The sequence below is a fragment of the Malurus melanocephalus genome, unplaced genomic scaffold (genome assembly GCF_030028575.1).
Source record: "Malurus melanocephalus ecotype Western Australia unplaced genomic scaffold, MMel_1.1 scaffold_158, whole genome shotgun sequence".
NCBI lineage: Eukaryota > Metazoa > Chordata > Aves > Passeriformes > Maluridae > Malurus > Malurus melanocephalus.
Genome location: NW_026623390.1, coordinates 775,286 through 800,223, shown reverse-complemented (window position 1 = coordinate 800,223; position 24,938 = coordinate 775,286). Strand labels below are relative to the sequence as shown.

General features: G+C 40.9%; 1 protein-coding gene across 1 annotated transcript in view; it reads left to right on the top strand.

Moving 5' to 3' along the window:
* The first annotated feature begins 540 nt into the window (after nucleotides 1–540).
* The window catches only part of PARP8 (poly(ADP-ribose) polymerase family member 8), a 114,945-nt gene continuing 90,547 nt past the window's right edge, over nucleotides 541–24,938 (top strand). The window contains exons 1-2 of the mRNA XM_057371809.1: nucleotides 541–930; nucleotides 1,662–1,716. Of these exons, the coding sequence (XP_057227792.1) occupies nucleotides 840–930; nucleotides 1,662–1,716 (146 nt within the window). The 5' untranslated portion in view covers nucleotides 541–839. The remainder of the gene's footprint in view (nucleotides 931–1,661; nucleotides 1,717–24,938) is intronic.

Here is a 24,938-nt window from a genome sequence, read left to right as displayed (position 1 = left end):
GCCCGGAGCACTCGCTCTTGGCGTTTCTCCGACGCTCGGCAGGCGGCGGCAGCCTGTGCCCGCGGCCCGGGCGGGCGGGGGCGAGCGCCGGCGGCGAGGCCGGGACCATCGCGTCCGCCGCCGCCGCCTCCCGGGCCGCCCGCGCGGCTCTGTGCATCCGCCTCTTCCTCCCCCCGCGCCGCCTCCGCCGGGGGAGCCGGCGGGGGCCGTACGTGCCGGGCCGGGAGCGAGGGGAGGGTCTGCGGCTCGGCGTCGCTGCAGCAAGCGCCGGCCCCGCCGCGCCGCCAGGGACCGGGTGCGGGTGCCGCCGCCGGCTCTCCGCGCTGTGCTGCTGCTGCGCGGCGATCGCCGCTGCTGGCGGGAGGGGCAGGGATGTGAGCGGCAGCGGCCGGGTCGCCTTGGCCCCCCCGCCCTTTTTTTTTTTTTTTTTTTTTTCCTCCGCCCTTTTTTTTTTTTTTTTTTCCTCTCGCCTCCAAAAAAAGACCAAACCAGCCAACCAACCCCAAAAAACCCAGAGGGCGTGGGGGGGGTGGGGGGATGGGGGGGATCCCGTGTCGCCGCCGCCACCCTCCGCTGGATCTATTGTGAGGAAATTGCCATTTGCCGGCAGCGGCGGCACATCTGGGCGGGCGCATCTGGGCAAACAACATCGGCTCCCGCCGCCTTCTTCCAACGTCCTCCAACCGGCCGAACGGATCCCTCCGGGCCGCCGAGGAGCTTTCTGCTCGCCAGCCCCGGGGTCCTTCTTTCGGGATCAATCTTAAAAAAAACCTGGCAGCGCGGGGGGTGGGGTGGGGTGGAAATAAAGGCTGCTATTTTTTTCCCCTGGGATTTATTTCATGGGGATGTGTTCAAGACAAGAGAGGATTCAGAAGGATATTGACGTTGTGATCCAAAAGTGCAAGGCGGAGAAGGACTGCCTGTTTGCAGGTGAGTTTGTCCCCGGGCGCCAGGTTGGAGGCGCGGAGGCTCCCGTCGCCGCCGCGCCCGCCCCGGACCGCGCTGCCGCCGTGCCCGTGCCCTTCGCCGCCGTTCCCGGCCGCGGGGCCGCTCTYAGACCCCGTCTTCCTGCTCTCCTTCCGAGGGCATGTGAGGGCAGAGGAGACCGGGCGCCGGCCGGGAAAGGGGCGGGCGGGGTGGGGAGGCGGCATCCCGAGCCGGGGAGCGTGGCGGTGGCCGCTTGGTTCCGAGCCCGTGCCCGGCGCAGCCCGCGGCCGTGCGCAGCACGGGGGCTTTTCGCTACGCGGCTGTTCCCGGGCGGCCGGGCTCTGCCGCCYTCGGTGCCTGCCCTGATCCCCGGCCCCGGGCCGGTGGCACATCAGCCGCGGACGGGCCCTGTCGGTGCGAGCAGCCCCTGCCGCCCTCCCCTGGGGATGCGCGGTGCCCCGGCCGTGCCGGTGCGGTGCCGGTCGCGATGAGCCGTCGCAGGAGCGCGGCTGTCGGCTGCCTGTTGCCGTGTGTGACAATGGAATTCCCTGCTGTTGCCATAGCACCGGGCACTTGTTGCGAGGGGCTGGGGGGAGATGCTGCATTTCCTCTGGTTCACCCCGGTTCCCCCTGCATCGCTCCCTTGTCGGGAGCTGAATGCTGGTCCGTAAAAACCTCGGCTACTTCAGCCAAAATAAAGACAAGTTGTAATAAAGGAGCTCTTTGTCTTTCAGATTTCAGGTACTCAGACTCCACCTTTACCTTCACCTATATTGGAGGCTCCAAAAGGTACTTTTTTCTACAATAATGAGTCCATTTCTTGCTGGCAGTAAAATGCTGTGGTTCAATAACGTGGCAGGTTTTYCTGTTTCCTTATCTTTTGCAAGAAGGATCATTAAAATAATCGGCCTTCCTGCAAACGTAAACTGAGGAAGAAGTGTGGAGAGAGGTGATCAGAAAGGCGATCCTAGTTGTCACAGGCTCTTTCCTTAGAGTCCTTCTCTGTGAAGCTTCATTGTCTTTTTTCCTCAATTTTTGTAGATATGCAAACTGTATGTAAACCTGACAGAAACATAGCAAAGACATCAGTATGTGTGTAAAGTTAATTCGTGTTAAAAAACTGAGAAAAGGTTGTAATAACAAATAGGCCAAATTTCACATCAGCAGYTTACTTCCATGCATGAGAGCCATATTTGGTACCATGGCAGATTCAAGGCTGTCTGCAGTTGACCAAATTAAATCACTGAGACACTAAATTAAATGTCAGTATAACTTAAAAGGCTAAAAAATGTTTTATTGAATGTTAGTTTAAATGTTATTTTTAAGTTGATCCAAGCTTGTGGTTATAAATTGGATTGTACAAGTAGGCATTTTCAAAATATGTTTCAGCATTTGTTGTATTTGTCTATTTCCGAAGGAAATATATGTAGAACTTGAACACATTCTTTTCCTTTCCCTGATTGTTGGTTATCATTTGCTTAATAAGGTGTTAAAAGTAAATGAATGCTACCTTGGTCTCTTTTAGCTGGGTTTTAAAAATTTGATTAGGCAAAAGTTTTGTGTTTATTTTTTGGCTTCATTTTTTTAATAATTCAGTTTGTCTGATATCTTTGTCGATTGTTTTTCTTTCCTGGGGTACATCACATTAAAGTACTGCATTCTTTTTTATTCTTTGTAAATGAACATATCAGTGCAGCAGTACTCCCACAGCCAGCGATGCTCCCTCTGTGCTTTGGGATCTGGCTGTCGGACCAGACTCCCAGATGGTCCCCAGGCTCCATGATTGCTCAGAAAAATGTTTTCCCACCTCAGTACCCTATCACTTCCTACCAAAGGAAAGGACAACTTCTGTCATTTTCAGTGACGTGAAATAGTTCATCCAGTATCTGAGACTCARTGTATTTTTAAGTTGCTTGTAGTACACTTTTGACTTTCGTATTTGAATATACGTTTTGTTTTGGTGTGGTTTTAAAAGACAGTTTCAAAAGAACTGATACTGAAACACAGTCCTCACTTGACGTAAGCACCTTCGAATAGGTGTGAATTAACACAAACTRAAAGCCTGAATGCTGCATTTAATGGTAATCACTGTCACAAGCAGGGGCCTAGCCCTGGTGGGCTRAGGGATATGATAAGAAGGGAGAGGTATATTAACTGCTGCCCTTAACTATAAATGCTTCTGCAAGAAGGGAACTAGCTGGGGTGGGCTAAGGTGAGAAAAAGGGAGAGGCATGCTACCTGTCGTAAAAGGCTAGAAAAATGCAAAGTCCTAAATTTTGTTTTAATAGGTAGAAAATAGAAGAACRTAATCAATTAAGTACAGTTACAGAGAAGCACAGTACCAGTTAGGTAAATGTGATGAATATGTTGGATAGAAGCTATTTACTGTGTATGCCACCCTAAAATAAAGAAACTACAAATTACATAAGACCCCATCCCTTAAAATTGTAACTTTTAGATGAGCAAACAAATGAGGGCCTGCCAGAATTGAAAAGTATAAAAGCTTGTGTAAAATGAACTACAGTCAGACACATACATGGAGCTGCAAACCCCTGTGTGTTCTCTTGGCTTTGATAAAGGTGTGCTTTACTCTGCAGTACCTGCTGTGGAGTAGATTCCTTTGAATCAATACAGTAAAAACTATCTAACAGAGATACTGTTTATCATATAACTGAAATGATTGAATTTGAAAGTTACTTTGCACTGTTCTCTAAACTAAATACCACAACAAGAAAGCAGGAAGTGAAACTTATCTTTTGTTTCCATTTTCTTAGCTGAATCAAGTGAAAAGCCTAAGGGCATAACTGATGGCAAACAAACTGGTTTATCAATGTTGAAACAAACTGTTGGCGCTTGCTCAATGAGAAACGGAAGAGGTCCTTACATTCCCCAGCCTTGAATTTTAACAGGGGTCAGCATTTGCTTMGGAAATGGTTCACTGGAAACCAGTCTCAGGACCTTGATGGTTCAAACACAGTTGGGAAACAATCACAATGTGTACAGAAACTGGTGAAAGTGGGTTGTTACTCAGAGCACACTCAAATTTCACTTTCCTTTTCACATTTTAAGGACATTCAAAAAGTGTCCTTTTAGATAAGAGTTTCATGTTCCCTGTATTCCCTGCTTGTTAATATTGTGATTTAGGAAGTTGTTTTGAAGTGTTCTTGGTGTACAGTGATGTACTGAGTGGCAGTAAGCACTCCTGTAAAGTGTGTGAAGTGAAAACTGTTCRGAGCAACATTCCAGGTCCTTACATCAAAGGTGTCTGGTGGTTTCTTCTTGGAGAAGGTTCTCATGGAGCAGCAGCTATACTGTAATGTGTGCAGCATTTGGACAAGTATCCAGTGTAGGGTCAACAGCAGTGACTTGCACATGGTAACAGTTTAGGAGAGCACAGTGTCATCCTGGGACCTTCTTTTTGGCCCTTGGGTGTGAGTTTTTTCTTGCTGACACTGCTGCAGCTGTGCACTCCCTGAGTGGTAACACCGTTTTTTGATTGTTGCACTCAGGAATAGTTCCTACATGACAAAACCTCTTTTAGATCATGGGCATGGACACATCCACCAATGGGCCTTGTCCAGTTGCTTCAGGTACTCAGCCCAATGACTTTTGTTTTTCCAATCCGCAGGAAACCAAACATTAGAGTAATGGGCAAAGGAGTGGATGTTCATTGAATGGATGTTCAAACAAAAAAAAAAAAAAAAGATTGGAATGGATAAGAGTAGAAATGGTGTCCAAGGAAGATTTCTGCACTTTGGTACTCATTAGTCATGCCTGTAACTAARTATTTTTCATTCTCTGTTTCCCATAGACTTTTTTTAAGGTCAGTGTGTAATATGGCCTCGGGTTAGCCTTAGTGGTTACGTGGAAGACCAGAAGCCCTTGAAAGAAGGCACTCTGTTCCAGAGGCAGGAATCTTTAGCAAGTGACAATACTAGCAAGYTAAACATTTCTCTAGGTTTTCCTCAGCATATAATTGCCTCCAGTGCTCATTATGTCTGTTTATCAGAGATCATAATTTATTAACCTGGAACTACATTTGCGATGCATCAGGGTGAGTTTATAGAAGTCAGTGCACCAGTATTATTTCAGTTATTATGAGCACCTACRGTTTATTTGTGKTTTTTTTTTTCCTTCAAACTGTTAAGTTTATCTGTGTGAGATTTTTCTTCTTGGGAACAGTTTCTCAGACTTTATCTGATTTTACCCTTGTTGCTTGCATTGATTGTACAACCTCTTCCTGCACAAGTACTTTTGGAATATTAAGGTAGTACATACGCACTGCAGGATCCATCCAAATAGGTAGGCCTGATCCAGAGGATATTTATTATTGCCTCTGTTGAGTTAACTTGTAAACCCATAGTAGAGGGGCAACAGTTCAGATAATCCTTTTAGACTGTATTTCACTGCACTTTCTTTTTCTTCTTAAAATGCATTGTGTTCATACTTCCAAATTATTAGATCTGTTTGTCACTGCAGAGATGTGACCTGTTTTGGGAAGTTTGTAATTAGCAATTTATTAGTGAAAGGACATCTTTGTGCATGATGTGGGCACTAAATAGAGGGCAGACTGTTTATCAGTTTAATAATTTTTAATTTAATTGTCAGAAAGCAATAAGTAGRTTGACTTCTTATGAAAAGAAGTGTTCAATCAGGTGCTGTGACTGTGCAAGATTTACTCTTCTTTAACTCTATGTATAAGAAATTTTTTAAATTATTAGATTGTTTTTTTTTTTTCCTGCAGGACCTAAAACTGTTATGAAATAGTGAACATGTTGAGTTCTCCATTTTAAAAGGATCCTTAGTTTGCTTTTTCTGCCCCTGTATGAAACACTGCTCCTCCAGAAACCATGCAGACTGAACAGATCTGCTGATCTGTCATCTTTCAGATAAAAATGCATGATGTCCTAAAGTTGTTTTCACTTTATATGTCATTTGACATGCTTTACATAGAAACAGTGCTTGTCCTGAAAAAAAGATGTTTTCTCTTTTTAGTATTTTTCTCACCCTGCCTTTTTTTTACCCTGAGGCTAAACAAGGACATCATATGAGTCCTGAAATACCCCTTCATTCAAATACATTCTTAATTCTCATTGGCAGTGAAGGACAATGACAGTAAGGTTGTGYGTGAGAACAAATAATGAGATCGAATACTGCAGAGTATTGTAAATAAACTAGACAACACCTGAMCATACAGATTAATTTTGCTGGCAAAATTCTCATCTCCTGTTCATGCAGCGGAATTATGTTCTGCCTTCTGTACTTCAGCACAATGATGATAACAGTGGCAGTTCTGAAAAAGCAGGGAAATTTGAAGTATTTGTTTRTTTTTGCTTAAAATAATTACAGCTTATCTTAAACAGTTTTGATTTTGAATATTTATCTTTTGGTGTTTTATTCAGGAGGCTGTTGTAGTGTTAGAAGGTTTCATGTAAAATGATGAGTTAATTTCCCCCTYGCAGTAGTAAAGCATTTCAGATAGGGAACTATGCTACTAAAAGAGTGACTAAAATTGCTTGCAGCTTTATAGTTAGGGATGAAAACAGCCATCTGAAGTTTTAGCACATTATGTCCACTAGGTGTTTGAACCACTTGACAATAAATGGTTATAGATAACCTTTTTCTCCCCTTTCATGGTACGCTCTATTTCTGCTTCTGCAGATTTATAAAACTGCTTGCATGAGAGATTTTCATTTGGTGGAGAAYTTTGAAATTCTGGTGTAACTCTGATAACACTGAAGTCTTAAGTACCAAAAATGTTAAGAAAAATGTGTTTGGGGTAAATGACACATGTCTTAATCTTGATAGTGTGTTCAATTTATGTAAAATGTAGGGAATGTTGGAAAACAGTTTTTAAACTAAAAGATATAATTGCGTCCAACAGAAAACACCAAAATGGAACTTCTTTTTTTTTTTTTTCTTTTTGTTTTTAATTTCAAAAATCATCAAGTTATTRTTAGCGTCTTTTGGATTGGACCCAGATCCTCTGTCAGGTTCATTATATGGCTGTGTGCTTACTGGCTGTGCAAGGATGGGGAAGGCRAGGTTGGACTGTTCCTTTTGGAGACTGTGGTAGCTTACATAATATGGAAGTCTTTGTAAAAGTGTGACTTATGAAGATTAGAACATGATTTTAATGGAATTCATTGCTCTGAATGGTTTTAGTTTAGATGTAATCAATTTTATGCAGAGCCTTGGACGGGATGTGCAAGCACTTCATCTCCTGGTGCTGATGGCTGTGTGTAACTGTGTGCAGATTATTAAGTAGGTAATTACATTCTTAAAATCCACTGTTAAGAGAGAGGGGTGAAAACTAGATATACAGCTTACACCTAGCTGTCTGTTTATTGCTATTTCAGAATGGATGTTTCTACATCTTTCATTTTTAACTTTTCTGTCAAATATGGCTTAACATTTTTTGTTGTTACTACACCATATTGTACATCATTTCTGTGAGAGAGGAGTTTGAAGTATGAGATGGGAATCTAGCTTAGAAATAACATGGCAAGAATTGTGATTTTCATTTCTTCACTAAAGRTTCTGTAGATGAAGTAATGTTGAATACAGCCTTGGGTACTTTAAAAAAGTTGTTTTGGGTCAGGAGTTATTAAAGTTGCAGTTTTAAAATCTCTCTAAAACAAGCATTTTTCATTCTATGAACATTTGTCAGTGTACCTTCGTTCTAACTTTATACTACCTCTAATATTGTGTCTGTGCATTATGTACATAAAACCTACCCATRCATTCCTATATATACTTTCTTGATAAGTACTGCAAGCAATTCAGTCGGTATGATTTAACAAATTACTCATGCTAAAAAGAGAGCTAATAGAACACAACAGTAAAAAAGTGCATCATTAAGTGTAATGTTCGGGACTGTGAAAAGCAAAATCACCACCATTCTACTCATGGTGTCACTGAGCTTGCCTTATTTTGCTGGGTTTGTGTCTGACAACTCCGTCTTGCCTTGCCATTAACAAGTCTGAAGTCAGCTCTGTCCCCATCGTTGCATCATGTAAAAACCATACCCTTCACAGAGAGCATGTGGCGATCTTGTACTGGTCTGGTGAAGCGAGCTGCTGTCCTCTTTCAGCTGCCCACTGTACCAGTACTAAAAACAGCTACTTCTGATTGTGAGCCTCTACCTTTCAGTGAAAAAAATGTGGTTTTAGGCATTTAAATAAATGGTCTGGTTTTCAGAAGTGTCAAGCTGCCACACCACATAGCAGTCTTGGTATTAAGATGGGTTGCACTTTTTAAAAGCATCACGATTTTTGGTCAGGTGTTTTTGTCATACAGATGTATGAACTGTTTTCCCAGCACAGAGTTGGGAAGAGCGTTTGAATGTCTTTACAGAAAACAATTTCAGTAACTTCTTTCTCTACTTTCATCACATATTTTAACATATTAGTACCTAAAAATAAACCTTTGGGCTGTCACTGTTAAAGTGTTAATGTAATAAGACAAATAAATTTGAAAGCAGAGTTCACTCTGTCAAAATTAATTTATCACTTTTTTTCTGTATTGGGAATAATGCCATGTCTGGGTTTTCCTGTTAGTCTCTACTAATTTCCCGTATTTTTCATTGCTCATAAATGAAGCGCTGAAGATACCTGTTGGCATATTTTTTTTTATGGATTACTTACTTTGTAGCATGTGAATTCTCATTTGAGTGGGAATCTAAACACTCCCCAGTCAAAATAGTTTCAGCAGGCTAGAGTGAAAGTGAATTTAAACTTGCTGGGAGAGTTCACTTAAATTTAAAATTAAGAAAGGGATAAAATATAAGTAAATTAAAAAAAAATCCAAAACCCTCCAATGTATAATTCTGCTTGGGCATTAAATAAATCCCATGAAAGAGGACAGTTTATGTCCTCCTTGCTACAGGAGGGTGAAGATTTTTACAGATTTTTCCTGGAGTATGCCTGATCTGAGGAAAAGGAGCTCCTTTTAACAGCATAAAATTGACTCATAAGTCTACTGTCCCATGCAGCAGTAGATAGAAAATCTTGCTGAAAGAAGAGAGACTGAACAAGGTACAGAATTAACATCTCCTTCCTCTAGCAGCTCTCTACATGCTCACACAAGAGAGCATCCATCCCACTTCTATGGGAGGAAGAGCAAGAAAGAGCCTTGCCTAAGGAACAGGGGCAATTGTTGCATTTACGAGTCAGAGTTCTCCTGGGAGGACCCATTATCTCCTGTGAGCTTTGTATCAGAAATTGTGTTCCCCTACTGCAAGGGCATCCAAGCAAGTCGTGGTCTTGTCCACACTCATGTGAGGCAGCAGGCAGAAAGCAGCCTTGCATCAGTTTTGAGGGGTGAGCACCTTTCTGTAGCTTCCTTGAAGGCAGAGCACCTGCGTGAGCCTTTCTTGTCGTCTGTCTGCCGTGGAAGATGGTGGCATATCCTGGCAATTAGGATGGAGCTGAATTACTTGTTCCAGGGAAGAGGTCAGTAATGCTCAGTGGGAGCCTATCTGGAGCCAGGAATTTAAGGGCAAAGAGGAAGATCAGAGGAACTAGCTCACCCTCCATATGTTTCCTTCCAGYCTTGAGGCATTGATCAGAAATACAAGAGGCAACAGTATGTCACCTGGATAATTAAATACACTGTTTGCCAGAATAAAATGCAAGGTATGGTCACATATAATTTGTAGAAAGTGGTATATAATAAAAGGGTATAGGGTATAGTATATCGTATATAATAAAAGGGTAAGTTCCTTTCAGTGTGGCATTCTGCATTTCACCCTGTGGAGCTTGCCATCTTCAAATCTTGTTGYTTTAAGTAAGTCTTCTGTTTTAAATTTATAGATAAGAATTTTTCATATTAGGAGCCAAGCTCGAAGACAGGATTACTTTCCATCATTAAGCTGTCATGTTTCTACCCAAAAAGGTGTAAAGTGTTTGTGACAGACACTGCTTGCTCTGAAGTAGAAGAAATAGTCTGTGGATTAGATACAGTATTTCAGRTCATTAGCATTTCTGCAAATTATATATTTTGTGTATGTGTGTGTGTAATCATTCATTCTTGTTGTTCTTCCTTAATGTTGAAAAATTTTGCTTTGATAGGGAGTTCTCACCCCAGAATAATCACACATACAGTAAAATACGAAAATAATTAGGATGCTCTTCTGCAGTCTGGAGTTGATAAAGATGTTAAGATAATGAAGCATTTCATTGTAATAAAAGTACTGTTGAGAGTCACCTTCTTGATCCGATTTGCGGCGGTGTAAGTCTAGAGTAGCTCTCCTCATGTGATGGGGCTCACTTGTGTCCACTGCGATGTTGCCAAATATTTGAGTTCCTGCTGGCTACTCATAGTGGATGGCAGTTTGAGGGATTTTTTTCATCTGAGTGGGGGGAATTATGAAAACAAGAGTTCTGTTTTCTGACATCTTTGCACACGTATTCTCATTTTTGATTACTTATGTGGATGGTTGGAGAGCTGCAATCTATCCCAGGAAAAAAGCTCTGTTTCATGCATTCTTACCAGGCTGTTAATGTTGCTGAGGGCACAGACAGATGGCCAGTTGTCAAAATCRTGCTCCTCTTCTGTCTTTTTAGCCCTAGCATCTGAAAACCCAGTTGTCACAGACTCCTCTGTTAAGAATGTAATTTGTTGGACCACATGAAAAGCCTCTTTATCTGTCACTCAGTCAGAATCAGTGTAAATTCTTTAATTGAGTCTGAAAATGGTTCCAGATCTTTTTGTAAGTATAACCCATTAATTGAAAGAAAAATTATGGTTTCTTCTCAAGGGCTATTCCGCGGAAAAAAACCCAAAAGGATTATACTGATTTTGACTACATTTAAACTGTGTGAAAGCTGGTCATTCTAGTATGTATTTGTGCAAAACAGTGAAAACATAGGAAAAATATGTTTTACAATATTTCAGACCAAAAATGTGACCTTAAAGTATTAAAGACTTTTGGAAAACATACTTGTTTTATGCTTTACTGCAGCAGTTATGTGGACACCATCAATAGTCTTCCCTTACAGTCAGGGGAATTATATAAAGTAGTTTACTGGTTTAATACAGTTCYATGAATATTACATGAGTTCTTTCATACATGGCTGTAGCTCTAGTAGAGTTACAGCTGAAAACTGAATGTAACTAATTCTGTTCTTTTAAGAAGGTATAATGTAAAAATGTTATTTTGCTGTGAAGATTTTTAACCATCCTGAAGAACAAAGCTTGTTTGGCTTGGTGTAAAATTTCAATAGTAGGATTTTGTAGGTTTGCATCGAAGAAGGACTACTGTTTTATCAGTGGATGACAAGAATAGTGGAATTGGATATGTTTTAAGTGGCAACAAGAGGAACATAACCTCTGCAAGAATCTCCTTAGGCACACACTAGTTTTGTTAACTCAGAACAACAGAATAAGTTGAAATCAGCTTATCATTGACCTCTAGAATACCAAGAAAGGAGTCACAGTCATCAGATCACCAAAGATGCAAGGTTGCTGTTAGTGAACAGATATGCACACTTCTATTTTTACTCTTTTTTAATATCTGTGTATCACAAGAGCAGTCTTTTGGTATACRGTCCTGCTTTCTACATGTGCCAGGTTTAGCTGTTGATGGAATTTTTACAGAAAACTTCAGTGTTGGTCAAAGCATTCAATGAAATCACATGAGCTTAGCAGCTCCCAGTTTAGTTCTTGTTAAGCTATTTTGCTGTGTAATCTAAGGACATTTGCAGTTCTATGCTTTAGCTGTTACATTTTATTTGTTTGGTTTAGCATTCTATTTTAAAATAGCAAGTTGTGAGTGATTCTAATATTGCTTTGGTTTTATCTGGGTATRGTGAATTAGAAGAATCACTTTTTCCCTGTGAATCACAGATAGGGAGGARGCAAGCACAGGGAGACTCCAAGCTCTTTTTGTGCCAGAATTTATATTTTACTCATAAGCATTTACTTGTTTTAGATTATCCCTCCCGTGATGAATAATTGCTTATTATGCAGTTTCAATGTTTAAACATCAATGGTTAGGTATTAAAAAATACTACTTCACTGAAGTGTATGCCTTTATTCAAGGCATGGAGAAACACATTCGTCCTGTAATTCAGCTGAAAACTGACCTTTGCCAAAGACAACACAAAGAGATATGTTGGGTAAATACCTTCTATAACTCACACTGTCTGGTTTCAAGGCAGGCATGGAGTGTGGAAGATACTGGCCTCCCAGTGGACTCCCAAGGATTAGGCATTTGCTATCCCTGAAGAGGAGTTGTAGTTAAATAAGTCAGGATAAAAAGTACGAAAGCTCTTGGTTTTATGGAGGGCATAAATTGATCACCATTTGGGGTCACGAAAAGCTGTCTACAGTCTTTACTTATTTCACCTATTAATAAGGCATAATCAGCCAGTGGGACAGTGAGTCAGGTCTTTTGGCTGCAAGACCACTGTGAAAGGTGGCCTGTCCTGGGTGGCATGACAATTTCTAAAGCATATTGCAGCATACCTCAGTGCATGTAAGAACTTTTCACATAACTGCTGAGTGGATCATCATAAATGGCTGGTATTGATAAGCATTTTACCCTTATTCTGGCTGCTTACAGCATATTCCTGTCTTTATTTAGCCCCAAGTTACTTCTCTGTTGTACTTTTTGTGATGTAACATTATTACCGTATTCTCAGCTAATTTAAATTGACAAATTGCCATGGAATTTGGTAAAGTCATGCCAACTTACAGCATTGCGGACCCGTCTATAATTATATTCATCTTGTTAAAGAAGTTTAAATAGAGCAAAGCTAAATATAAATGTTATCTTCTTTGACTTTTAATAGAAAAGTTTAGTATATGCATGATTAGTTTGTGTTTGTATTTTGGGTGACAACTAAGGACAAGTTTCATCGAGGCTGATAAAGTAAAATGTAAAGCATGATTTTAGGAATGGCTTGTGTTGAAGTGGGGTGAAGACCGAAATGGTGCAGAGATGACTGAAGCGSTTGGGACTTGAGACATTCTCCAGCACAGCAAAGAGATGTTCTCAGCAGTGTGACATTTGAGTCTTGGGTTTGCATGTGGTACAACTCATAGCAAAGGCCAAGACCCTGCATTGGTTTCTTTTTTTGTTTTCAGTACTAAGCTGAACTTGGCAAAGCACTGACCAGTTTGTTTGCAATGATGGTGGTCTCACAGGATATCTCCAGCACAAAGAAGACCTTATCCCACAGAAAATACCACCTGTGTGCTCCCCCTTGGGCCATAATGATGACTTCAGTCTGCAGAAGTTRGAGGAAGTTTGACAAAACTCTGGCCTTGCCATTTTCATTTTGTCTGTGCCCTTGGGGAGCATGGTCTCCTTACAATTGTTTTCCTATTTCTTCCCATCTTGCCAGTTTCCTCCTTCTTTCTTGCAGCCTTTAGTTTTCCAGAGGTGCTCTGCACACTGATTTATTCTGACAAAAACTGCTGTGTTGCTGTGTYTGTGTGGTTGAAGCAGACAGACGTGAAACAGTCGGAGTTACACAAGTGTGCCATGAAGGCTAAAAACACGGAGCAGCTGTAGTCCACCTATCTCCCAGCTGTCTTCAGTTTGGATACAGATTCTGAAAGGTGTGTTTTAGTTCTTTGGACATTTCACCAGAATAACGGATGCACATGTACATTGCTGTGTGGCCAGGGAAAAAAAAACAAAAAAAAACAAACCAAAAAACCAGAAAATCAATGCTGAAGTAATTGCAGCTGCTGCCTGAGTTTTTTTGCTCAGGTTTAGGTTTAAATGTCTTTTTAAGCTGGGTTTTTTTTTGCTATTTCTGTTGTACCTAAGTAAGTCTAAACAGAGATGTTTAGAAATGGATCTATTTCAGATCTTTAACTGTAGATACTGCRCAGGTTTAAGAGTGCATTTTAGCTTGAACCAATAAAAGTTGTATTTTCCAAGTATTATAGAAAACGCAAAACAGCAAGGCAAATAAATGGAATGTTGCTTTATATGGTTTGCTATTCTTCATGTTACAGGCTCCTTAGTCTTTAAAGAGCAAGCTCTTTGGACCTTTGTGAATCTCTCTCCAGTAACTATTTTATAAATAAAGGAAATGTGGTATTTCCATCAGTAACAATGCACAATTCATTAGGTATATGGTGCTCCTAATTGTCACTGAACACTGAAGGTGCTCAGTACTCACTTTGGCGATCACAACATTATTTTTGTGTATTTGGTCAGTACTAGAACTGCTTGACAATGACGTTTTGCTCTGTGTCATGGTTGAGCTTTTCCTTGGTTGGATTCTGCTTTGATCTATAATAGTGTAGGTCACAGATAAATTACATGTCATATCGCACACCTGACATGGAGTTTCACTAGTGCCGTCTGGAGACCTTGGGAGTGTCTGTGATTGTTTAAGGGCCAAGCTTGACAACCAGGTTAGCCTGTTGTGCAGATCAGCAGCCCCATAGGCAGAAGGGTAAGGTGTGCCCTTGGCACACAGGAGGGCTCAGGAAATATGCCAGGGTTGTGTGCCAGTAAGTATGGCTGGAGGGGCGGGCCATGGACTTCACTGGAATAATATTGATAATCTGGGAAACCTTTTGTTGCCAGCAAACAGCTTGCCAGGCTAATGGAAGGAATTCTGTAAGTTCAGTGAAATTTGGGAAGAAAGGAGTTGAAGAAGGATTACAGATCTCTTTTATTACCTCTGCTTCCCTGAGGTCTCAGAGTCCTTCAAGTTAAGCATAAAATATTTGCTGCTGCAGTGGAACTAAGCAGAGAGTATATCTTTGGCACTGCTAATTTTATGCAATAATCTAGCATGAACCAACCTGCAGCATATGCAGCCACTCCAGACCATATCCAATGTGTGCACACACATTGATTTTTGGCAAGTGGTGTCACCTTTCTCAATAGCATTCTGTCCTTTTTCAGAGGATTTATAGATCTGAATACATCTGAGCTCTTCATAATAAAGTGGGTTTTTTTAATTTTTTTTTTTTTAATTTTTTTTGTGTTCAAATCTCTGTGTGTTTTTTAAATATGCATGAAAATAGGTTTTCCCCTAAGTTTCCCTGCTAAGTTGTCACAGTGGCCCTGAGGCTGGCAGAGGTTCTGCAGTGTCACTTAGGGTGTTGATAACGTGTGACTGAAGGTGGAAGATCCTTGTCACAGGAAGAGGTTTGCTGTTTCCTTTTTGTTGCTGCTGCTGTCACATGAAGGACTACAGAAGTGAAATCTAGAGGAAGTAGGGCAGAGAAAGAGCACAGGTCGACATTCAGCTCTGAGTTTCGTCAGTGTAAGATGCAAGTCTGCCTGTGTGGGGGAAGGCATCTTAATTAAAGAGATTGTGTTGCACAGCAAAGACACAGAGTAAGATGTTATTTTTTACTGTCTACTTTCATCTACAATTAATATACCATAAAAGATAATGAAAATATCTCTTTTCTCATTAATCTGTTTACCTCATATTTTTTTCTGAGATGTCATGTATTTTTAGTGGCAGTAAATTACTCTGGCAGGAGTTTGAAGCCGGATTTGTTGCATGTTACAGTAGTGTTATTTCCTTAAGAGGTACAATGCTAGGTTTTTCCTTGCTTTGATCTGAAGGGCTGAGAATGACCCATACCACACTTTATTCAAATTTGCTGATTAAAATTCAAAAAGTACTAATTTATGCATCTGAATGAAATGCATTTGAGGCTCAGATAGGTAAAACAGTTGAGCTGTTCTGTCCCTGGTATTCTGAAGTTCCTTGTTGGATGCAGCCCATGGCTCTGCAGTGGCACATTATGCCAATGATTGGGACATTAGCTGCTACTGAGTGAGTGAGAATCCTTTACAGCTCTCAAACTTCAGTGATTTCAATGTCTAATGATTGCAATATGCTCATGATTAACTACCTAATATACTGTACTGAAAAAATCCTTAGTTGGTGAGGTGAAGGCTGAGTGGGCTGGGGTGATGTGGGGACTTTCCTGCCTATATTGTTTCAATTTTGAAGTCAATTGGTCAGAACTGCTGAGGTTTTTATTGTTGTGCTTGATAAGTTTCAGGAGATCATCACAGAAACATTTTCATTTTGCTGCTGATCATTATGTTGACTGAAACAGAATATATAAAAGGTTTCTACATGCAGCCTGATCCTCTCCACCTCTGGACTGTGTAAACTGATGAGATTACATAAGCCTAAGTGAAAAGAAAGCACAGTTTAGTTTCTTTTATATGGTCATTTTCGGCCTTTACTGTTTCATTTTTTTCCAGTTGCAGTTTATTGCAGTAATTGAGGCAAGTATTTAACTTTTGGCCAAATTTAATTTTGAAATAATTCCATTTATAATTCAGATTGCTTCGATTATTTTTTGACTTAATATCTGTATCTGCAGTAAAGCTGAAATAATGATACTGACTTTATTTACACTCCAAGAACTTTACCCAGTGTATCTGCTTGGCCATCTATTTAGCTAAAAAACACCTATATGTTTAAGCTTAATATATGTTTATTTACAGAGGCTCAAGGTACTCTCTGATTCCTCAATTAATATAATTTTCATATTTTCATATGGTCAATGTCATTAACTTAATTTTGAGAAATTTAGTTTGCATTATTTCATAACCAGTTGCTTCACAGTTACATTTAGTAAAGTGGCAAATGAGCCTGCCGAGGTGTCTTAAGAAACAGCATGTAGAAACATTCATCTTTTAAAATCAGATCTAGAAAAACTTTATTTTCCACTGACAGTGAAGATGGATAATCATGCCAAGCAAGTGCCAATGTACTAGTAAGAAGACAGTGGGACATTTGGGTCAGTGAAACTTACTGGTCTTTTAATAATTTGCAGGGTAACTGTGGAACTTAGATGTTAAAGCACCTGTCTTGCGAGGTGTGCTGGCCTCTCTCTGTTTTCCTGTGCACTGGAGCTGACAGTGTGGGGATTCAGCTGTGGGTAGGGCTGTCAGGATGCTGAGGAGAGGCTTTGCAAGGTGAACATTTTGGGGTGTCCAGTAGGACAGGCTGCCAGGCTTGTGTCAGGACTTACATGCCCAGGGAATTTAGGTACTTGGCTGCTGTCTGGAGTCATGTAGCATTAGGTATCTTTGCAAACCCTTTTTGTTTCAAAATATGACTAAATGTTTTGTGGCAGTGTTTCCCTTCCATTCAGTAGCATATGATCCTTCTCTATTCCCACCTGTGAGACTGCACAATCCAGCCTCACAATTAGGCTGCACTGGTGTGAAAATAGCTAAAAATTCCTTAAAATGTCTGTGTTGTCAGGTCAGTTATTATTTACCTTTGGAAATTTCCAAACTTTGGGCTCAGGATCCCTAAATCCTTTTGTAAGGATTTTGTGTGTGTGACTGATTTTCTAGGCTTCTTGGATGCTGGCATCTTGGATAAATGCTGTGGAGCAGAATGTAGTGCTAGGTGAACACGGCTGGTTAGGAATGGAGATGTCAAAGACCTTTTAGTGAACATTCARTCTTTTGTCTCCTGTGTCAGATAAAGAGTTCTGTTTGTGTGGTGAAACTCAGCTGATGTCAGTTGACATAGGTTCCTGTGTTTTTCAATGGAATGTTGCTCTAAAACCATCTTTTAATACTTGATTTTTGCCTCGCTGTGGTGTTTGGAATAAAATGCCAGTGCATCTCCAGCATATTCTCTGTGAGATTTGTGACATCCGGCCTTTGGCATCTAAGATATTTTTCACAYATTACATCACTGAATATTCTGTGTTGAAAGGGACCCACAAGAATCATCAAGTCCAGYTCTTAGGTGAATGGCCCATATGGGGATGGAACTCACAACCTTGGTGTATTTAATCAGTAAAGAAAATAACAGTTTACTTTCTTTTACCCCCACACTGGTAAAGTCTGTGTATTGTGACCTCCAAATCGATATATCTCATTCTCACAACTTGACCTCAGGCTGCCTTGGTGCAGCATGGTTTAAAACCAATTTCTGCTGTTGTGTGTTCTCCTTCTCTGATGGTATATTTAAAAAAGGTCAGAGATAATGGAGGAGAAGGTGTGGATGAGCTTTTCTTTCTGGATATTGCACTGATGACATAATGTAGCTTATGAACTCAATGAATGCATGTACTTGCGTTCAGGTACTTGAAATGGTGTTTAAAGTGATGTCTGATGGCGTGAGGCAAGGTGACGTACCCTTGCATCGGCACGAACATCTGTGGATCTCGATGATGAGAAATACTGCTACGTCAATTTTAAAGCAACATGATTATGCAAGTCTTGTCCTAATATAGCTCTGGTGAATGTCTCATGACTCAGTGAATGCTGTTGTCTCATTCCATTGCAAAATCTACAGATTAAAAGGTTTAGTGACATCAGGGGGTGTCCCTGGCTTTGTTGGAGTGCTTTGGGACATTTCAGGAATAATGATTTTTCATTGCCTCATGCCCAGCCTCACACCTTTTAGCAGCTACACAAATTGGAAATCTGACTTGGGAACTCAGCCTGGACAGACAAAACCAGTGTGTGCTGGAGCTGCCTTGTTGATTGAGAGCCAGGTTTGGGGCACAGAAGGGGAATAATGGGAGATGGCAGTGGAGAAACTGAGGGACCTGAAGATGGTTGGCTATCGGTAGAGAGGGCAGAGGGAGCAACAAGGAGATAAACTCATAATTTAGAAGGGGAAATGGAAAGATAGGTGTGAGAGCTTGAGTCAGAGACAAAATGCCACCAATRGGAGTGTGTGAGGAAAGATGGTGTCTGGGGGGGGGAAAAAAGTAACACTCCTGAGAGAAAAGGAGAGGAATGTGTTACATTCTAAAGAAATGTAGCATTCCATATTGAAATAATAAAAATAGCTAGGAATGAAGGGAAAATAAATTTTCATGCTTTAGGGAGAAAATTAACTACACAACAATAAAATAGAGTAAAAATCAGTCTATAAGTGTATACGTATTCAGTGCTGCTGTGTGGGATGAGACAGGTTTTATCTGTGTGTATTGTAGACAAAAGCCCATATGGATGGATACTGGGAACATCATCTTTCCCTTACCATCAAGTTCTTGATGTAAAGCTTGAGGCCTCCAGGTCTTGCAAATAAGWGTGTAAAAAGATAGTCTTCATTAGGCTCATTCTTAGAAATAATTGGCCCATTTTAAATTTTACTTTTTTTGAAAAGAAAACTAAAGATAAACTGCTGGAGGAAGTGCCCTCTRAACATTACGGTTTGATAAAGTCATGGGATATTTTTAATGGTGKACATGATCAGATTCAAAGTTGGATTTAAATTAATTTGTGTCCCTATAGCTTGTGAGTGTGATTGCAAACAGTAATATAATCACTACATCTAACTCCTGGCTGAAGTAACATTTTCGTTTCAGGCAAGCAAATTAAAACTGAGTTAATTATACAAAACCATTTGGGTGTATATAGCGTGGGTTTCTTATTAAAATACTTTCTTGTCTGAAAACTAAATACTTGCATATTTGCACACATAAAGATGAAGCATTTGTATTGTGTGTAACATCTGTCAATGGGATTTTAAATAAGGATTGTAATCCAGATTCACATAAATTTACTCATATAAAGAGATTACTGCAGGGAATGATCAGATAAGAATTCACAACAATGTCTGCAGTGCATTGGGACTGTGTGAACCACAGTGGGGTGTGGGTTTGTTGCTGGTCATGTTACATGTATTTTAAAAGCAGCTGTGACACTATTACAAAAATAAAACCTTAAACAAGACTGGTTATCATTGAAAACATGTTATCATTAATGGTTTTCAAWGTTCCTTCTAAGCTGGGACCTGCATGAGTTAAAATGGAGAAGGGAGATAAGAAAAGTACATATGGTCATATTTGAAGTTTTACATAAATACTTTAAGTTTTTACATAAATCTGCTGCATGAAATCTGAGTTCACAGCCTGTACTGTTAGGAGCATCCTCCTTTTGCTGTCCCTGTGAACCCTATTGGGCACTTGGGCCCCACAGACCACCGCCAGTCCCTTGCTGGCCCCAGCCAGAGTCCCCTGGGGTTGGCCATGCTGGCTGTGCCCCCTCCTCCACTCTTGCCCACCCCCAGGCTCTTTGCTTGGTGCTGTGTCAGCTCTGGACAGCAATACTCAGGATAGCCCTGTGCTACCAACACTGGTCATCTTAAAATTGTAGGATGGTTTGGGTTGGACTGGACCTTAAATAGCTTCTTGTCCCAAGATAGGCAGGTCCCAAAAGGCTGAAAGCCACACTCAGCCTGGCCTTGAACACTGCTGAGGACGGGGCATCCACCATTTCTCTGGGCAGCCTGTGCCAGTGCCCCAACACACTCAGAGTGAAGACTTTCCTCCTAATACCTAATCTAAACCTATTATCTTTTAGTTTGAAGCCATTGCTCCTTTTCCTAGCTCTATCTTCCTGTGTAAAAAGTGACTTTCTGTCTTTTTCATAGGCCCCCTTCAGGTGTTGTTCAGGCTSCAGCAGGGTGTCCCCAGAGCCTTCTCTTCTCCAGGCCGATGTCCTGCCTCCCTCAGCCTGTACTCACAGGAGATGTGCTCCTAGCTCTGTCATGATTTTTGTGGCCTTCTCTGGACCCACTCCAACAGGTCCACAACTTTGTTGTGTAACTGGTTCTTCAATATCTTTCTGAGGGATATGAATTCCCTTTTGGTATTTTGCCATCTCCTTGTTGCAGTCTCCTTCAATCCTGCATGCAAGAGTCGTTCTGGTCTCTTCTGGCCACATACCTGAAACACAGCACCATACAAGCTGTTGTGAAGAAAATTACCTTGAGCCCAGCCAAAATCTGTGTCATGTTGCCTGAAAATCACGCTTACCTAAAGCAGAAGCCAGACAAACTTAAGAGAATGAGAATAGACAACTTTAATACAGGCCTAATAGGCCTCCAGGTACATTAGAGCAGACAAAAGCCTCCTGATCCTGAGGCTACACCCAAAATGGACACTGGGTCATGAGATCCTCACCTATTATGAGTTCTGTCTTATGAATATATTAGGCCTCAATTCTCCAATCGTATCTTCAGGTCATGGTATCAACCACCCCAAACTTGCTCCTCCACCAATTCGCTGTTGTTTACATATTTTGAGGCWCTGAGGCAGCGAGGTGTCCTTGGATTCAGGCTCAGAAAGGAATTGTTTTGTCTAAAGATGTGAGAGCAGGAGCTTAGCACTGTACTAGAGAAGTACAATAATACAGAKGCATGAAAATACAGAAACTAAAAATTCTAAGGCATAGCCATATTTTCATACTTACAATATTCAAGGAATAGGTAACACATAAACGAATAGCATGTGTGTCAGTCTGCCAGTGACGCTGGCATTTCTGGGAGTTTTTCTCCCTACAGGAAGAAGGAAATAAGTTGATAATTCACAGCTTGGCAAGTCCCTTTCTGCCCTCACTAACAACATATGAATTGTGAACAATATCCTTTGAAATCAATAAAGTTTTAAGGAATTGTTACAAAACAAAAAGAAGAATTTTTTTTTCATTTTCTGTGCTTTCTTTTCCACTTAGACTGCAAGTCATTTTGGTCCTAAATTGGAATCATTGCTGCTTATATATTTTTGCATAAAATCCTAAAAATGTTTTAAAGTGCAATTGARGCATGTTAAACAAATATTCTTATCTGCTCCTAAGATTGCTTTAATTTCTATACTCATGTTTCATATAGGTGTAGCCACTAAATCTGCATGAAACTAAACTGGTGAAATGAGACACCAGGTTCACTTCTCTGGGTTCAGGGAAATCAGGTCAGGTCAGGACAGCATTGTGCATTCTGTTCTTCAGAGGATTTGCTCACCTGACCGAGAGCTATTTTCTTTTACTGATTCACTTTAAATTAAACGTTAGATCACTTCTGTTACATAGACAGGAAAAAAAAACCCACATCTGAGGGAGAAAATGATTTCATTCAGATCTTCGTTCTTCAACATTTCTGGTAGCAATGGCAACCCAGAAGAACACCTGAAGGAAAGATGATCGATATTTTTATGCTGTCATGTATTTAATCCATCAGTGTTGAGACACTCAAGAATTAAAATATATGGTCCCATTTTCTGTTTATATTTCTTAAAGAGGGGCATCTGGTGTGCATCCTTAGAGCAGCAACAAACTGTAGGTTAGAGACAGCATCTGTGTACCCTCTGAAGGCAGCGTTGGGAGTATCAACCCCGCGGCTCCTGTTCTTTGAAGAGATTYCTGTTTGCTGCAAGAGGAATGAGATGTATGTAAATGGCTGCTGCCAGTGCTGTTTCTTAACAGCATCCGTCCAAAGCGTTAAAAATCTGCTGCTGAAAGTGCGTGCTCAGTGAGGTCTGTAGGTACTGGCATTTGCAGGCAGAGCAGCAGCTCTGTGCTGCAGCTGTGCAGAGTGCTGTGTCTAAAGGTAGCGAGGGTGTAATGGTCATACTCTTAGTCTGCTCTTTGCCTGCATAGGAGTCCCAGATGTATATTTTCTGTGTCAAAYCTGAGACTCCAAGTCTTGCTCCCATTGAACCATGAGTGCTCTAATTCTGCTGGGAAGGTGGCCTCTCTCTGTCTGTGGATGTGTGTATGTTACCAAATCTGTAGGTTTATAAAATATCTGTGGATATTTGGCTTCTTTTCTTACAGAAGCTGAACCTATTCTATTTGAAGTAGCTCTCAATACTGAATACTTTTCCTTTCATGAAAACTGTTTCTGCTGCCACATTTTCTGCGGAGAAGGCATTTGTGTTGTGAATGCTGTCTTGGGTGTGTTAGAAATACTTTGACAGGAAGGGATTATTGTATATCCTAGAGATGTATATCCTAGAGATGTTCAGAATGTGTATTTGGCTGATCTTCCCTGAGGAAGTGAAATGTTCCCAAGTTATTGTTTTGTCCTTGTCTTTCATACTGAGGTCTGCCTGGTCACCCACGGAGATTTTGAAAGKCACCATTGTCTCACCTTTGACCCAACAGTGTCTGACACGTCTCCCTATCTAGATCAGGATCTTTCAGAGAAGCAGTTTTTCACCCATACACTTTAATTCAGTAGAGATCTTTTAGAAGCAGGTCAGATGTTCTAGCTTCAGCTCTTGACTGGTGTGAGTCCTCTTCCAAAAGCTAAGTGGTGGGGGTGGCAGTGAGAAAGTGGTAAACCAGGACAGGGAGTTGGATTCAAGGACACAGCAAGGAAAGCTGCAGGGCTGCTGTTGCCTCTGCTCCATCCTGCACAGACAGTAGGTGATGACGTTTGGGTCACATGATTGTAGTTTCCACCTTTGGGTTTTGTAGAGGCTGCCACTCTCTTTTCTCTTTCTTATGTTCCCTGAGGATGGCCACTCTGTTGTTGTCCTTCCACATTTGGGACCAGGTAGCCTGCAGGTCATGGAGCTATGAGTGCTGCTCATTAACATATGTTTCCAGACCTTCATATCCCGAGAATTTTTGTATTTTTATGAGTAGATGTCAAGTGGCAGGTAAAGGAAACAAGTAGAAGGGTAAGTTCAACATGGGTTTCTTGTCTCAACTTTGCTTAATTTAGCCCATATTATACACAGGGCCTGACTGACTTGTTTTCCTTGCTGCTTTGAACATCCTGTAGTCTTTGATCAGGGTCAGGCTCATTGCTGATGTACAAACSTCCTTCCCACAAACTGGACTGACCCCAAATTGAGATTGCAGAATACAGCATTGGAGCATAGAGACTCTCTGTGTTGTTGTGCAAGTTATTTATTTCCAGACATAGCACCTTTTCCAGGGAAATCAGAAAAAACATTTTGTGTTGAAGCAACCATGCTCATTCCTTACTAGCTCTTAATTACTGTGTTGGCTATTTTTTTCCTCTGACAAATTAGTAGCTGTTTTTTCTCCTCTCTTTTAGTGGAAGGAGCACAGTTCAGTATGTTGTGAGAGTGAAAAGCAGCTGTTAGAAATAAAAATAGAGGCAGTTCATAAAGGCAAAACAGAATGCTTATGTTTTATGCACACAGATTCACCCACAGCACTGCAGACAGCATTTCCAGTTGTGGAAACAGTTTTCACTTATGCCATCTTCTTCTTTCTGTAAAATTCTTCCCATGCTTGCAGTTTTTCATGCATTTTTTTTAAATCTGTAAAACCACAGGCTTAAGATGCCCAATGCAGTTAGTCTTCTTTCCTCACTGTTTCTCTCTTGCACGTTGCTTCTGCTGCCTTGTCCTTCTTTGGGTTTTATGTGCCTGGGTGGCRACTATAAATTTGGAGAGGGGGTACTCCTAATATTGTTTCCTCTAGCTGCAATGACAGCCATCCCACACACCAAACCCCACACAGGATCACAAAGGTCCTGTGTCTGTTGGCTGAAAGAGGGGTCAATACACTTTTGGGGAAGATGATACCGGTGTTAGCTATCAGTTTAAAAGACAAGTTTGGGTAAGACCTCGTAATGTGTAGCCAGAATTAATCTGATGAGCATAGAAGATGCGTAGCTGTTTTCACAATGACTTCACAACTGAGATTTAGCAGAAAGATTAGTATGTTCTAAGCATCAGAGTTCCTGTTTTGTAGTAATGGTATTCATCTCTGTTGGCAAAAATAGAAAATATTCTTTCTCATTTTTTGGTGACTCTTGGCGGTCATGTTCTTAACTTTTGTGTGGTCACAGAACATGATGAGTCTGGTGGGTTCAGTTCATTGCAAAAAATATTTGTTCTCACCAAAGTAAGACTAGAGTACATGCCTGATAGTCAGAAWATAGTGTTTTAACTATCAATGCTTTTGCTACCTCCATTTCACCAGTATTGGGTGAAAAATTAGATTGTATTTCATGGTAGTATTCTGAGATAAATTAGTTCATAGTGCTTTGTTAGTACAAAACCAGGACTATCAAACTTGTCATCGGTATGATATCTGAGGTTCAGGCAGCAAGAACAGTTGCATTTTCAGCACTAGATGATCTCTGCTTCTCCAGCTGAACTCTGTGTACTCACCTGCTGTGGCTATTGTGAGAATTGTAAGGTAGTCCATTTACCTGCCTAGCAAACATAATTGTGTTTTCTTTTTTTTTTTTTTTTTTTTTTTTTCCTTGTGAAAGACAATTTTCATTTTTTTTTTTTTTTTGCAACTACATATGCAGTTGTTA